Here is a 15,358-nt window from a genome sequence, read left to right on the forward strand (position 1 = left end):
GGTGTTCACTAGCCTACCATTATTGTTTACGTAGGTCATAACTAGCTACAGCTACTCAAACAAGCAAAGACACAGCCTACTACTGTATTGCAAGCAGTCGTCAAATAGGCAACTGTAAAAGAAGCTCAAATGGTTATTCAATGACAAATAAAGCTTGTTAAATGTGTCAACAAAAATAATACAAGACGACGACAGTAAATTGGGCAATTATTTATTTTGTTAGTCTAATTTCAACCATAAATCTTTTGTCCAAACGCATTCTTTGGCTACACTGAGGTAAATATTGGTCCCAATTCAATAGCCTATGCCCGAAAGCTCTCCATATGCCCCTGTTGATGCCGCTCTTGCAATCACTTCAGTAGTAGCCAGTAGGACTTTTATGAAAGACTTATCTTGTCTTATCTAAAGACTAGGGATCAGATTCGTTTATCAAATATGTTAAAAACACAGCTGCCATTACAGGGACACTGCTGTTAATGTCATAAGAGCAATATATGCTTTTTTTGTCTCACTGGTCTCTACAGCTTTTTCCTCAAACACTTTCTAACTTATAAATGTATGCATTTACTCTAACAATATTACATTTACTCTTACAATATTAAATATAATACTGCAGTGAGCTAAAGGCTAAAATGCGTTAGCCTACATAAACTGTGTTAGTCTGGAAATACAAAAATATAACTTGAGGTCAGGTGACTTTGGATGTCAAGGCAGGAAAAGGCAACCCACTGCACCATTTAGACAACACGTAGTTTCTCATTTCTATAACATACTTTTTTTTACATAGGTTACAACGAGAAAGCAATGATGTTAAAAATGATTATAGGGCTTGGATTTTCTTCATATCTTCGGAGTGTGTGGATTACAGTTCTCTAAAATCGTCTCATACAACATCTTTCTTATCGCCATACCAAATCACATACCTTCATGAACACAAACGTGCACATTCTCCTTCACTATAAAATTGTAACATCAAGCCAGACGGACAGATTGCATATACTATCGAAGGTACTGTAGTGTTTACTGTATAAACACTACAAATGGAGCTTTGGGGAACTAGAACTGGAAAGTGGAAAATACTGGCCATGGAGAGATCGAATCCATTTTATTCCTCACAGATTTCATCTTCCTACAGTAGTACAGTATATAGTAGTATACTGTAGTCTACAGTAGTATATAGTAGTATACTGGAGTCTACAGTAGTATAGGCTACTGTAGTCAGGCTGTACTCTTGCCCAGTGCCTACAAATGCCCTGTGTGTGCAGCCTGACTACCCTGCCAATCCATGCATCACCTGATTCAACTGAGCATTGATTGAACCAATTTGCCCCGATCTTGGAGAATGTTGGGAACTTGAGATCTGATTTCAACTGTATCCAGTAAACAGTATGGGGTTTACTGGTCAAACATGCCCCTGGATATCAATTTCTTTGTAGTGGTCTTACAACAAAGTTAGAAAAACTGTTAAGTTATGTTATATCTATGTGGTTGCCTTCAGACATATAGTAAATATGATGTTAGCAGCTATACACACTGGTGATGGCACATAGGAGACAGAAACAGGGGGACCTATATTGCGCCAAATCAGAGGTAAGGGGCCAGTTGGATCTTTCCACTTCCAGCCCCCTGCTCCACCAGAGAATGTCACATGTTTGAGGACAGTGTCACATGTTTGAGGACAGTGGGACCCGATTGTAAGTAGTGTTAGTTTTTGGGCAGCAGGACAGTCTAGGCATTCTGCTGTCGCTCCACCGTAAACCTCTCTCTCTCTCTCTCCTCTCTCTCTCTCTCTCTCTCTCCTCTCTCTCTCTCTCTCTCTCTCTCTCAGTGGCAGATAGCCAGGAGGAGACGCTTGAAGTCGCCGCTACACTCTGAGGCCAGGGCTTCCTTCAGGGACACGTCGTATTTCTCCAGGTACATGTCTTTGATGGTCTCCAGATCAATCTGTTGACACAAAGGAGTGTACGGTACATATTTATTATTCGGATGATGGTCCTATTGTCGTGAGATAAGAGTGTAAACAACATTAGGTACTGTGTTGTGAATAGTAAAGGCTACTATTTTTTGTTTTTTTGTGTGTTTTTTTTTACCTCCGAGCGGCACACGATGATGCGGACCAGGGTGTCCTCGTCAGTGCCTGCTCCCTTCATGGCCTTGTTTAGACGCCGAGCGAAGAACAGCTGAGGGTTCTTGGCTACTCTCACTGAGGAGATAAAGTGAAGCTTTAGCCAAACGCAACAAAGCGACTTTGATTTTGTCCCCTAAACAGTCACCAACACAATAAATTACACTGCCAAGTCTGTCAGGTGGATGGAATTTGCATTTTTGGGAACAGCCCATTGGTTCTGATGTGCCAGACAAAATCAAACAAGCACAGATGAGTACGGATTTCAAATAATATTTGGACCCAGGCTTTCTCCTCAACATCTCTGACACTGGCTATTATCTGCCCCCCCCCCCCCCCACACACACACACACACACAAACAATCACATGACCTGTGTCATGCGGTACACACCGAGTGTGACGTAGCAGTCCTTCAGAGTTCCTGAGGTCTCGTTCTCAATGGCGTCCAGGATCTCGGTTCCAGAGAGCTACAAGCGCCAGCAGAGACGGAACACTTTTAAAATATGCAAGCTATTTCTAACAGCGTAATCAACTCCACCAGCCCGGGATGTGCAGTGAATACTAACTACACGCAGGTCAACTCACTTGCTCATACATCTTGAAGGTGGCCTGGAGCTGCAGGTAGTTCCTGTTGGCCAGGATGAAGCTAAAAGTCGACTCGTCCGTCCCAAAGCTTCCCTCTCCAGCCTGCGGTATATGACGAGCGTGGTTGAAATCACACCAGGTTACTTTCCAGCTATTGGTGATGATGATATTTTCATAATGAATCGTTGTAAACCAAGCCACACCTCAAACAGTGAGACGGCGTCTTGCTCTGCCAGACCTTCGTCCACATCCCAGCTCTCGTCTCTGGTGCCCTGGACGAGAGAAAGTTTGGAGAGGACTTGAATGTCGCCATTCGAGTCCGGCTCGAGCAATTGTATCTGGCCTCCATTTAACTAATGAAAGGGGATCTGGAATTCAGCCAGTGTGTGTGTGTGTGTGTGTGTGTGTGTGTGTGTGTGTGTGTGGCCTGTGTGTGTGCCAAGGGCAGAGTGATCTTGATCTCAGTCCAAAGACGAGAGGGGGGTTCGGTTACCGGGCAGGGATCCATTTTGAGTGTAAAGTGGCGCGGCGGCCCTCTTACCTGCAGCAGCGCGGTGAGAAGGTTCCGGACGTCTCCGCTCGTATCGCCCTCGATATCCGACTCCAGGTCCCTCTCGTGCACTGCAGACGGGACAGGAAGAGAAAGCGGCCATGAAAAGAGGATAGGGTAAACCGCCTGGCGTCAGCCCGCTGTAAATCACTATGCATCTGACTGCTCCCACAGAGAGAAAGTTGATCTTGACTTCCAAAAATAGCACAGTACGTGCAGATCAAAGATTAGAAACGGTAGTTGACTGCTCTCTCACAGCAGTCTTGGCACTCAGTATAAGATGATTGGATGAGAAACCCCACAATAATACTGCGAGATATTTTGGGTTAATTATCATTAAGAATCTAATGTGAAACAGCAGTGTACAAGAGAGTACAACAGGATGGCCAGAACCTAAAGAGATTGGGATAGTTCAGATAAGGGCATCTGTGGAGTTGAGTGTGTCCCTGGAACCAGGAAGACAGGGAGCCCTAAACAGGTAAACAGGAACAAAGTTCTACACGCGGTTTCCTCATGACCACTCGGTGCAAGGAAATGATTAATCATTAGGAAATTAGTCATCATCTGTGGGAAGAATGGCACGCTGGTGCACTCTCTATGGTACTGCCCAACTGTAAAACCCCTTTGGGAGATGGTTGGGGAGGCACTCTCTCAGATATTAGACATAGAGATCACAATGGAACCAACAGCATGTCTGCTAGGCAAGTATGTGGATGGCCTGCATAATGCAGTTGCCCGGAAAATGATCTCTCTCGCATATGCATCCACAGTTCGGCTTATCTTGATGAACTGGAAGGTTAGGAAACACAACTGCTTTTGTTTAAATAACTGGCTGAGTGAATTTTTGAATGTTGGCAGTATGGAGGGAGCTACCTCATATTTATCTTATGCTGACAGAGGGGAGCAGGGAATATGGTCCAAGGTCAGGTCAATTCTTAATACACTCCCCAAGGAAGTTCTTTATGATTGAAGTTTGTATTGTATGTCTGTCCGTTTTGTATTAATGTATATGTGTACATATGTGTCTGTGTTGCATGTATACATGTATATAGGCCCTATATGTTGTGTACGCTTGTTTGTATACGTTGATTGTTATGTCTGATCTACACTCCCCTTTCCCCTCCCTAATCCTGCCTTTGTTGTTGTGGTTGTTTTGTCTTGTTGCGTGTAAAATGTTGTCTTTGACTGTAATACATGTTGTAATTGTATGTGGTTAATGTTATGTCTTCAAAAAATAAAATATCAATTAAAAAAAATAAAAGAAAAAGGAAATTAGTCATCATCTGACGTAGGACCTTCTACTGAAGTCTACTGACATGGGAAGTTCTACTGAAGTCCTTTCAATTACTGTAGCATTTGCTTGGGTCTGCTTGTCATGTCAGGTGGGTGACGTTTACAATGTTTGGGAACAGCCCATTGGTTACATTGTTCCACACAAGAACCATCAAGCACAGATAAGTAGTTTCAATTATTTGAAATTTTATTTCAACCCAGGTTTGGTCATTAAATGAAATGCAAATATATTGTCGAGAACTGACGTCGGCACTTACCCTGATAGTAACACTCCTTGTACATGGCAATTTCCTACATGACAAGGAGAGAAGAGATGAAACACAGAAAAGTCTATGTAAATTATATCACAACTAAATTATGAATAGATATTGATGTCCTCATATTTCACTATAGGCTATATCAAGAAACCAGTACAACATGCTAGTATTTATTCTCCTGTGGTTCGTTCCATACAGGGTCAGAGGTCAAGGCTTACGGCGTTGGTGGCGGTACAGAGGATCTCGACCAGCACGTCCTCGTCAGTCCCCGCCCCCTTCATGGCCTTCCGCAGCTCCTTGACGGCGTAGATGTGAGGGGCGTCCAGCATGGCCACGACGGCCTTCTCAAAGCTCCCAGCGAGCTCGCTCTTCAGCACCTCCACCAACTCCTGTTAGAGAAGACCGAGAGAGACAGGAGGGGGGTGGGGGGGACAGAGAGAGAGAGAGAGAAAGGGGGAGAGAGGGAGATGGTAGAGGGAGAGAGAGGGCGAGAGAAGAGGCGAGAGAGAGAGAGAGAGAGAGAGAGAGAGAGAGGGGGATAGGGAGAGAGAGAGAGCGAGAGAGAACTGATTATGTGTGTTGTGCTGGTTTACATTAAGACAACATAATGTGGAGTTGAACTCATCCAGGGACATGGGGCTCTCCAGACACTCACATCGTCATACTTATCAAAATAGGCTTGTTTGATCTCCAGACGCTGGCCAGCGCAGCGGTTCGCCAGGATGTCAATGATGGCCTGCTCATCAGTGCCTGCAAAACAAAGCACATTCATCTAAGAATCAAGTCCCCCATAGCGCTACCTACAGGTGTGTAATCACTTATGAAACAAAAATGTGACAGCCGCTGGTGATTTGGTCCGCAACTCGGCAAACCCCGAAATGCGCTAGGGGGCAAAATACGTCTTTTTTCTTTTTTTGTATTACGAAAGTTGAAGTTATGAAGAACCCACTTACTATAACAGACAACAGTTTTAGGTTCACGAAATACGTATAATTAGTCTGCAAACTAAGCTCGTTTTTAGCTGATTTCCAGCCGGGCTTGGGGGCGGGCAGATCGATTAGCATCGATTAGCATGTTTTGGTTTCATTGGCTATTGCTTCCGGGTTCTCCGCCCCCCACCCTTCCCATAAGAACAACACGCCGGCTTTGTTTACATTCAGTCCCATGTTTAACCATGGATGCTACAGCTTTTGCTAAAGCTCTGAACAAAGATCTGGTCAACGCCGCTCGACGCATCGACAATGGAGAATTGGTTTACCGGTCGAGACTGAACATGGCAGCTGGACTGGACATGGCCAGACAGACGTATCTCTTTGACAAGATCAGAGAGTTCTGTTCTGATGAGGGACGAGACGTCACATGTCCCCCGCCAAACTCCACAGCAGCTCAGAACAAGACTGTCCGCTTGTAGATTCACTGCAGATCATCAGGACGGACAGCACTGCAGGAGAAAGGCCACAGCCTTTTCCTGTTTGTATACTGAAGCATTGCTTGTTCTCTTGCACAGACTTGCGCACACTTGCACAGACTGCATTGTTAGAATATTGAATACTGAGCCGAGTACTGTTGTTATGACCTTGAGTATTGAACTGTTATTACTTTGTTGTACACTTGATCACAATGAACACTATGCACCTTGTCTATACAACAGGCAACTGACTGTACACTTTAACACTTAGACTGTTGCCTTTTTTTGTACACTTTACTACTTATGCTTGTACTTAATATCATGTATGTGGCAATAAAGAACGTTACATTTCATAAACTTCATCTTATATTGTGTTGTGAATGCAGTTGAGAACAAGATTAATACTGACTCAAAGAGTGTGGGGTCATCATTGAGAGAGCACCCCACTTGGCAGCCACTCTCAGTTAATACCCCAAGTTGACAGCCACTCTGACAAACAATACCCCAATTTGACCTCATTTGAAATCTTATAATCTGCATTTTCATAATCTGTAAAAAACTGAAAAATGACCTTTGCCTAGTTGAGGACCAAATTACCAGCGGCTGTCACAAATATATTGCAATATATTGGAAAACACTACACCCTTTGGCTACTATTTTATGTTATATTATTCTGTCCTATATACAGTACCGTGCACAGTCACTATTTCCTATTTAAGACAATTCTTACAGACAGTATCTACTCGCTTTGAAGACGAGCTACTTGTATGTCTTTCATTTGCCTGTCATATCAATAGGCTCAGGTGTGCCTCATTCTACCTGATTACACCTGTTTGCATGTCATGTGACTGTGTCACAGGTAAATCTACGATGGTGCCTTGTTTGCTATTTTAGTCTGATGAAGAGCGTTGTTCGAAACGTCACACATTATTTGATTTTGGTACAATAAATACCTTGACTATGGAGTCCAGCAGTGTGCGAGACCGTTCTTTTGCATTTTGATACATACTGTAATAGTAAAGGCCTGGGGCCTCATTTATAAAGCTCCCGTACGCACAAAAGAATGCGTACGCCACTCCAGAGCAAACTTTGGGATTTATAGAAAACAAACTTGACGGGAGAATGGCGGAGAATGTGCTCACCTCCAAGCACACTCTGACCCATGCGTACGCACATTTCTGGCGAAATGAGAAACTGCGATCCTAATGGCAGAAAGGTGAAACCCGAGAAACGCTTTGAAATTGACAACTTTGTCATGGCTGTCGCTATGGGCGGGCCTTTGGGGGCCTGGCCCACCCCAAAAGTGCTAGTGCCCCTTCACTGGTGCGCATAGTTTAATGAATTAATACACATTTTTATTTATTTATTTATTAATCATAGTATTTTTCTGTTCTGTGCTCTGTTCGATTTACTGCACTTTTTGTAAAAAAAAAAATCCAATGCAATAAATAGGTCCAGGGGAGTAACTATCTGTACAGAAAATATAGCCAACGGTGTAGTGCCTGTGGAGCAAATGCAGAATTTCTTTTTATTATGAGCGAAGCCGGCCAGACCCCCTGAACGGCACCGTATGGAGTGAAAACGCCCACTTGTTTATATCTGATACGCTGCACCACTGCCCCATCTAGTGGCCGAAAAAAATCAAACTGAGCACCTTTAAATTAAAAATACTTATTTAAGATTCCTTATAAATGAAGACATTAAGAAACAATGGTGTGTTTTTTGTTTGACGGCCGCCATACTGAAAAAGGAAGTTACACCCATGTAGCAGTTACCACAAGTGTGATTTCAGTTGGGAGTCGAGCTGAGCTGTGCACTCCAGGCCACGCTGACTGTCATCACAGGTTATAGGCCTACCCTTGACCTAACTTTGAGGACATCTACCGCAACGTGTGAAAACTCTTTTTCAACTCTTAGAAACGTTTTCATGTTAGCAACGTTAGCATACTATCAGTCAGAAGGAGAATGAGATAGCTCAGTATAATTAGTATGCGTTAGTGCTGCACAAATACAATCGCATAGCGTATTATCAAAAATAGTTAATGATAATTGTGCCCCCTTATGCAGTTCATATGCCACCCTTAAGACTGAGCCCTATAGCAATGGGTCTGAACATTGTGAACAATAAATATATCAAATATTGCAAAATAACCCATCAAATAGGCCTAGGCCTATGTTACACAGTCCAACCGGGAATCATAATCAATTGGATCTGTCATCGCTAAACAATTGATTCATTTATTTATTTTCATAAATAATTCCTTAATTTATTTATTCTCACAAATAATCATGTGGACAGCGTAAGCTGTGTGCTCAAAGTAATCACTATAATTCAAATACTGTTGTACTTGTGAACAGCCTTCATATTTTATTTACACTGCTATGTGAATCCCAATTTTGGTAGAGCAACAATCACTCTAGTCATAGAGAAGTCCCTCTCACCGCGGGGAAAATGACAGTGCCAACATGCAGCCTAGCCTTCCGCAACGAGAAATCTCTAAGTGTGCACTGTTGTGCATGACATTCACTCAGGCAATGTGTAGGCTATTATATTATAAGGATAATATGATTCACTGTAAGGTATTACACAGAAATAGGCTGTGTTTGTTGGTGGTGTTTCATTGCCTCATTGTTTGAATGGGCGGGCGCCCATTATTATAAGCTATTTAGAAATCGCCATGCATATTTGATAAATGAAATAGGATAAACTTATCCTGTGTTCGATGCCTCAGTCAGGCAGATAAGAGTGCTGTTAATTGTCTTAGATGTTATGGATGTTATGTGTTATCGACTGTCCTGTTTTCATGACATCCAGCATTGTCGGAAATAAGTGCCCTCACCTCTACATGTCATCCCTCGGATCCATCGTCTCATATACCCAGAAATGAAATCAATCAATCAATCACGTGCGTGGTTCATATATTGTCAGTGACAATCGCACCTGTTCCATATAATCATGTCCCGGGGTGGGTATAAAAAGGCATGCCATTGCAATGCGTAATGACGCACAATGGCTGCTTTATATGCTGTTGGATGATGTGGAGGAAGGAATTGGGTTATATGAACTCCAGTACTTAGAAATGCTTCTCTATTTCCTGTCCTACACTATTGGATGAAATTATTATTCAGTTGTGCCTGATCATTGTACTGCAGTCAGGCACACCTGATTAATCACTTCATCCAATAGGACAGGAAATAGAGAAGCATGTCTAATTTCAGGAAGTACTGGAGTTGTGCATATAGCCTATTCGGAGAGAGCGAGTCTTCAGGGACCGGCAAGACCTATTGGCCAATGACGACAAGTGTCTCATGAGCCGTTCCGCTTCTTTGCTGCCACGTTTGCCGTCATGTTAGATTTGGGCTGTATCGATTTCTGTGAATGGGAGGCATTTCACTGGCCATTTATGGGCGTTAAGAGGGTGGGACACAACGCACGCTCATGTGCGCCAAGTTTAGAGTTGATTGAGATTTATAATGGGGAACCGGCGTGGGACATGCATGCGCACTTCGTTATAAATCGGAAAATCGTTGTGCGTACCTTTTGGAATTTGCGGATGTTCGCAACCCTTAGAACGCGAATCCTGAGCAAGGTTTTATAAATGAGGCCCCTGGTCACTTTATTCACAAACAGTGTTGAGCAAGTTAATCAATAAGTTAAAAAGTAAAGTTACGGATGACTTTCTCTAAATTGTAATTAGATTACTTTACTAATTACTCTTTTGAAAAGTAATCCAATTACTAATTACTTTACTTTTAAGTTACTTTCTAAAACCAGATAATTTCTTACCCGAATCATAGAAGTAATGATGTAAGATCAGTTTTGCATCTTAGATCATAATAAACACAAGAAAATCTGATCCTATACCAGCACTCTTGGCGCATCTTGACCCTGATGGCATGAACAGTCAGTTCAGCCACAACTGCAGAAACCTCATGCACATATCAACCAAATGAAAGACAGCAGGCATATGCGTACGTTCAGTAACTCAAAGTACTCACTTTTTTATTAGGTCAGTAACTGTAATCTTATTACTGAAAATTCAAATGTAATCCTTTACATTACAAATTGCTGGGAAAAGTAATCTGATTACAGTAATCCATTACTTTGTAATCAGTTACTCCCAACACTGTTCACAACCCACTGACAGGCTTTTCTTATTATCTCTGTCTTTTTAAGCAGAGGCATCCCTGGAATGCAATACTAATCAATGTACTGTAAATAACTGACTTACCAAACCCTTTGCAGGCTTTGCGGATTGCCTTTATATCAGCTACGACATCGAACTCCTCATATGGCACGACTGTGGGCTGAATGAATAAGAGAGGATTGTCATGACACTGTATGACATATGAAACAGAGCTAACCTCAGCTTTTCCTCTTGTCCCAGACCGAAGGCTATTGCACTGATATAATTAACTCACATCACATTGTACATGCACTATTAACTCATGTTGTGTCGGCTATTGTAAATAGTATAAATGTAGCCTTATAGGGGCATAAATTCATGTTCATATTCAGATTTTTATTCATCCAATAAGGGTTGCGCATAATCAATGAAGAATTTGCCTTGGTCTGTTGGTGCATTACAATAACAACAATACAGTGAAAAACAGGACAGTGCAAAACACAAATGACGAAATGATACTGTACAATATAGCCCTACAATAGCTATAATCTACCAAAATGTAGGCCCTACAAATAACATAGTGCAAGAACAAGTTCCGGGGGTGTAGCCTATCTGTAAACTCCAATAACAGAATACTACTGTTATTGTACTAGCCTATTACTATTGGCTCTGGAATTCGGCAGCAGCTGCGCTAAGCAAGCAGGCGGGATCATGGAGCGAGGGGGGCGCTGAAGCCAGACACTAGAAATAAAGACAGACCCCACCCATACGACAAGGCTGCTAGACTTCCCCTCTCATCCACTCATTTCACTGTTTACATTATCTAACAGGGTGGTGACGAATTCCGCGGAGGGGGGGCCCTTCCTCTGCGCCTTTCCCCACACCCGTCACATGCGATGGTCCTAGCTGCCATTTAAAGGCGTAACGTAGGCCTACATTTTCAGAATCACAGGATGACATTTCATTACACGGTCGAATGAAACGAAATAATCCAACAATTCGAAAGAATAAACTCACAGTGTATTCCGAATTCCACAAACAGAATGGAAAGTTTATTGTAAGGGCAATTACGTCATTCGAAAGTCATGCATTCGTTGATTCACGATAAACTAACATTTACTCGTAGGGTTACAATATTGCGACAGTTAGCCTACATCTATCAAATAATTTTCGACTAACGTTGGCTAGGCTAGGCTACCCTACATTTGGCATAAATCACGCCTTCGAGAGATGCGCTGTTAAAAACTGCGTTCGCGTCTACAGCCATAGAAATACTAAAAAGCTCCCCAAACACTTGGCCGTAGTGAAACAACACTGACAGGAGGACTTACTTGACAGTTGCCCATTTTTAGGATGTTTGTTCTCACTGAGTTGGTCAAGCTGGCGATGCCAAAAGTCGTAGCTGCTTCTGTGGTCTTCCTGGCGAGTGCTGGTTCTGACGTCACCGCCCTAGTTAACGGAATTGAGAGCGCAGCAGATCGGTCAGGTTAACCATTTGTGTGAGAGGGCCAGACAGCGAACATCACGGGGGACAATGGCATTTGGCATTTATCAATGATTACTCCAAGGGGAAATATGTGAACAGTACGAATAGTAGAAGCCCAATCCATGGCAAAGGCCTACAGCCTAGATGTTACAGTAGCCTAGCTGTATAGGCTATAACATTCATACTTATTATGCTGTCTCTGCCCCTCTTCCACAAACCCATTCATATCCCTCTTAAATCAGTGGGAGACAGAAAAGATTAAGAGCACTAGCCTACTCTGCTGCTTTGGGTCAGGCTCGAAAACCATTCTCAAGGCTACTTACTTACTTACGTAGGCTACTTAATTACTTACTCTGCTGGGCATCTATGTGTGCACCCTGCTGTAACAGAACAGTAGCCTAATAACCCTAACCCTGTACTAAAACATCGTATAGGAATGTAGTAAACTACCTCAACTCCACGTAAAGTTAAAACGAAACACTTGTGCCGGAACAAACAATATCACACTGCTGGCAACCTGCAGACATTCCTAATTTGCGTTTGTCTTCACACCTTTGGTATTTAAAGACCATTAGGATCTGTTCATCATGTCCATAGCATCAATACGATGGCTTTTTTCATGGGCAGCTTTCATGCTGATGAGACAGTAGAGCTGGGTTTCACAGCTGTAATTATCAACACTGGCAGCCTGTAATGACTGCAATCACAGCTCTTTCTCTGTTGTCTCTGTGATTATACCCACCCACTGAAGGAGGATGCTGCTGCCCACTTAAATTAAACCCACATGGCCCGTAAAACCAAACGAGACATAATAGCATTCACAATTAAAATATCCCTACACCGCAGTAACTAGGCCATGCAATTAGTGAGTGACTCATACCTCTACATTCTACTGATGTGTCAGACATATAACTTTAACTTAACCTGCAACAGCTGTGCTCATGATAAATCTTCTGATGTATACAATTTGAATCAATTTGAAACCAATTATTTCAAGAAATTGGTAATATTAAATATATTTTTTCAGAGCAATGATACATTTCCAAGTAGCAATTGGTAGCAATTGGTAAATGTTGGTTTTCAAGAAAAGGAAGAGTAGAAACCTTCACCCCCCTCCTCTGGTCTGGTCTGAGGCAATTCATTACCTTTTTGTGCAGACAATTTATCCTTTCCCATTGTGTCATTCAAATGTGTGTGTGTGTGTGTGTGTGTGTGTGTGTGTGTGTGTGTGTGTGTGTGTGCGTGTGTGTGTGTGTGTGCGTGCGCGCTCCCCTTATGTGCACCTGCGTGGGTGTACACATTCACTTGATCAACCGACTGGTGCCTTGGTGGCTGCTGGTGGAGTCTGGCAACGTCATGCAGCTCAAAGATTAGCTATCAGTAACCTCAGACAGAGTCGACACACTGAGAGCGCTGCTCGGCTTCGCTGCATGCCGCTAGTTTAATGGCGTCGGTGGTCTGGGCTGGTGGCGGTGAAATGGCCGTCACTTGAAGCGCAGATGAAAGGGGGTCCCACAGAAGCCTGTGCAGCGGAGCTAAGCAGGGAACAAAGAGAGCATTCAGACGGCCGGCCGTGGAAACCGGGGCTAAACTCGACCGCGCCGCCGTCAACCCGGATCCACACTCTGTTATGACCTCAAACAAGGCTGGCTTTGAGCTGAGGCGTCTCCCGGTGTTACCATCTATAATCCAAATATCATGTTACAGACTGTATTCTATGTTGTTTACGATGCATAATCAGACACTAGGTGGGGAAGTCTGAAGCGGTGAGGTTTTGGGTGTCGTTGCATTTTGACACCGTGGATTGTCTACTGACAGACTGAACACACTACCTGTTCCTGGGGGATGATCCCTGTGGAGCTGAACTTGGTCCTTCTCACTGAGTCCAGCAGGTAGTTGGGGGCTCCGCCCCCTGGCTTCCCCCAGGTCCGGAACTGCATGGTCTCGTTGTGCTGAGACAGAGAAGGCATCGACACGACCGTCAGTCCATGCAAACGTTTCAAAGATCATTTCAAATGCCACAGCATCGCTTAACAAGGCAACCCAATAAGTATCATGTCATCATCATATGTTAGGTTTATAAGTATGTGTGCATTAATGGGGTCGGTAAGTAAGTAAGTAAGTAGCCTTGAGAACCAATGGTTCTGGAGCCTATAGGCCAATAGGACAGGAGCCAATGTCCTGATTCTGTAGCGTGAGGCAGCTTGATGTACCCCCCCTGGACATGACGCTAGTATGTCGCAGGGACTTACCCCCCAATCCAACCCTTGATGCTGATTGCCAAGCAGGAGGGAGGCATTGGGTACCATTTTTATAGTCTTTGGTATGACTCGGCCCGGGGATCGAACCCACAACCTCCCAATCTCAGGGCGGACATTCTAACCACAGGGCCACTGAGCTGTAGTTGGTGATGGGAGCTCTGTATCTGTCTGGTGTGGGTGTATAGTGATAAGTGTATAGTGTATCTATGCTGGGTTCATGTGACAATAAAGGACATCTAATCTAAAGAATCATAGAATGACTTATCTAGCCGTTGCTCAGAATCAAAACGTGCAAAAGAGTTTTTCGAAAAGAAAGGGAGTGGTGAATTCCATAAAGTCGTAAAGCTAGATAGCGTTTGATAAAGTTTGACGTATCCACAATTTATGTCCCTGTGCCTCCATGACTGACTCACTGTGTGTTCGGCCGTGGCGTTCCTCCTCCTCTCTCTCTCCGTCTGCTGTCTCTTCTCCTCCACCTGCCGGGAGAGGTCGGTGTAGTAGCACCTCTTCCTCTCCTGAAACACACGGTATGGGAGACGTACAGTACAGTACGTGTTAATATACATTTATTTCACTGTACTTGGATTTAAAGTCAGCACTGTCCATTACGAAAAACTGGGCTTAGCCTAAACCTAGTGTGAACTAGTGTACTAGTGTGTAACTTCACCCTAAATGTTTCAACATACATCGTAATATGTGCAGTAGAGTTACACACTTGATATAGTGTGATACAGTGATGTTTTGTGTGTGTGTGTGTGTGTGTATTGTGGTGTGTGATTTATGGGTGTATAAGTTAGCGCGGGGGTGATATATCATTAACAGTGTATTGACAGGCTGTTATATGAACATGGAAATTGTGATCGATATTTTTGTTTATATTTGATTGCAACAGTGACTGTACAATACTGTAACCCTCACACAAAAGAAACATATTATAAAAAAGATATACTGAGATACAATGTTATTTAACATAATCATTATACTGTCCCTAAGATCAGAAACTGAACCAATCACCTCTCTGATGATGTAAGATGCAGTTCTGTTCACGGTGGGGATCTTTATGACAGCTTCCTGCCGAGAGGCAGGGCCTGATGGTTTACCCTGGCGTGACATATTCATCATCATTATTATTTATACTACTTTATACCTTTATAACCTTTATACTACTACTTTATACTAGCTACAGTACAGCTCCCCACAGCTGCTAAATTCACAGAAAAGCGGTTGCACGTTGCAGTGGTCAAACATGGGTCGACACTGCCACC

General features: G+C 43.2%; 1 protein-coding gene across 2 annotated transcripts; it reads right to left on the reverse strand.

The window, feature by feature from the left end:
• Positions 1-293: 293 nt before the first annotated feature.
• On the reverse strand, positions 294-11,767 carry anxa13 (annexin A13). 2 transcript variants are annotated; one of them, XM_084443395.1, is made up of 11 exons: positions 11,678-11,767; positions 10,452-10,527; positions 5,467-5,561; positions 5,030-5,197; positions 4,812-4,845; positions 3,253-3,332; positions 2,915-2,983; positions 2,712-2,813; positions 2,518-2,593; positions 2,091-2,203; positions 294-1,944 (listed from the first exon to the last, which is right to left on the reverse strand). In XM_084443395.1, exons 1-11 carry the CDS (start codon positions 11,690-11,692, stop codon positions 1,825-1,827), a joined length of 948 nt encoding a protein of 315 aa, XP_084299521.1. In that variant the 5' UTR covers positions 11,693-11,767; the 3' UTR covers positions 294-1,824. The 2 variants fall into 2 exon arrangements, with proteins under 2 accessions (XP_084299521.1, XP_084299520.1); XM_084443394.1 differs by having other exon boundaries at positions 5,030-5,200.
• Between the last annotated feature and the right edge of the window lie 3,591 nt (positions 11,768-15,358).

Source organism: Borostomias antarcticus (genome assembly GCF_949987555.1).
Source record: "Borostomias antarcticus genome assembly, chromosome: 9".
Lineage (NCBI taxonomy): Eukaryota > Metazoa > Chordata > Actinopteri > Stomiiformes > Stomiidae > Borostomias > Borostomias antarcticus.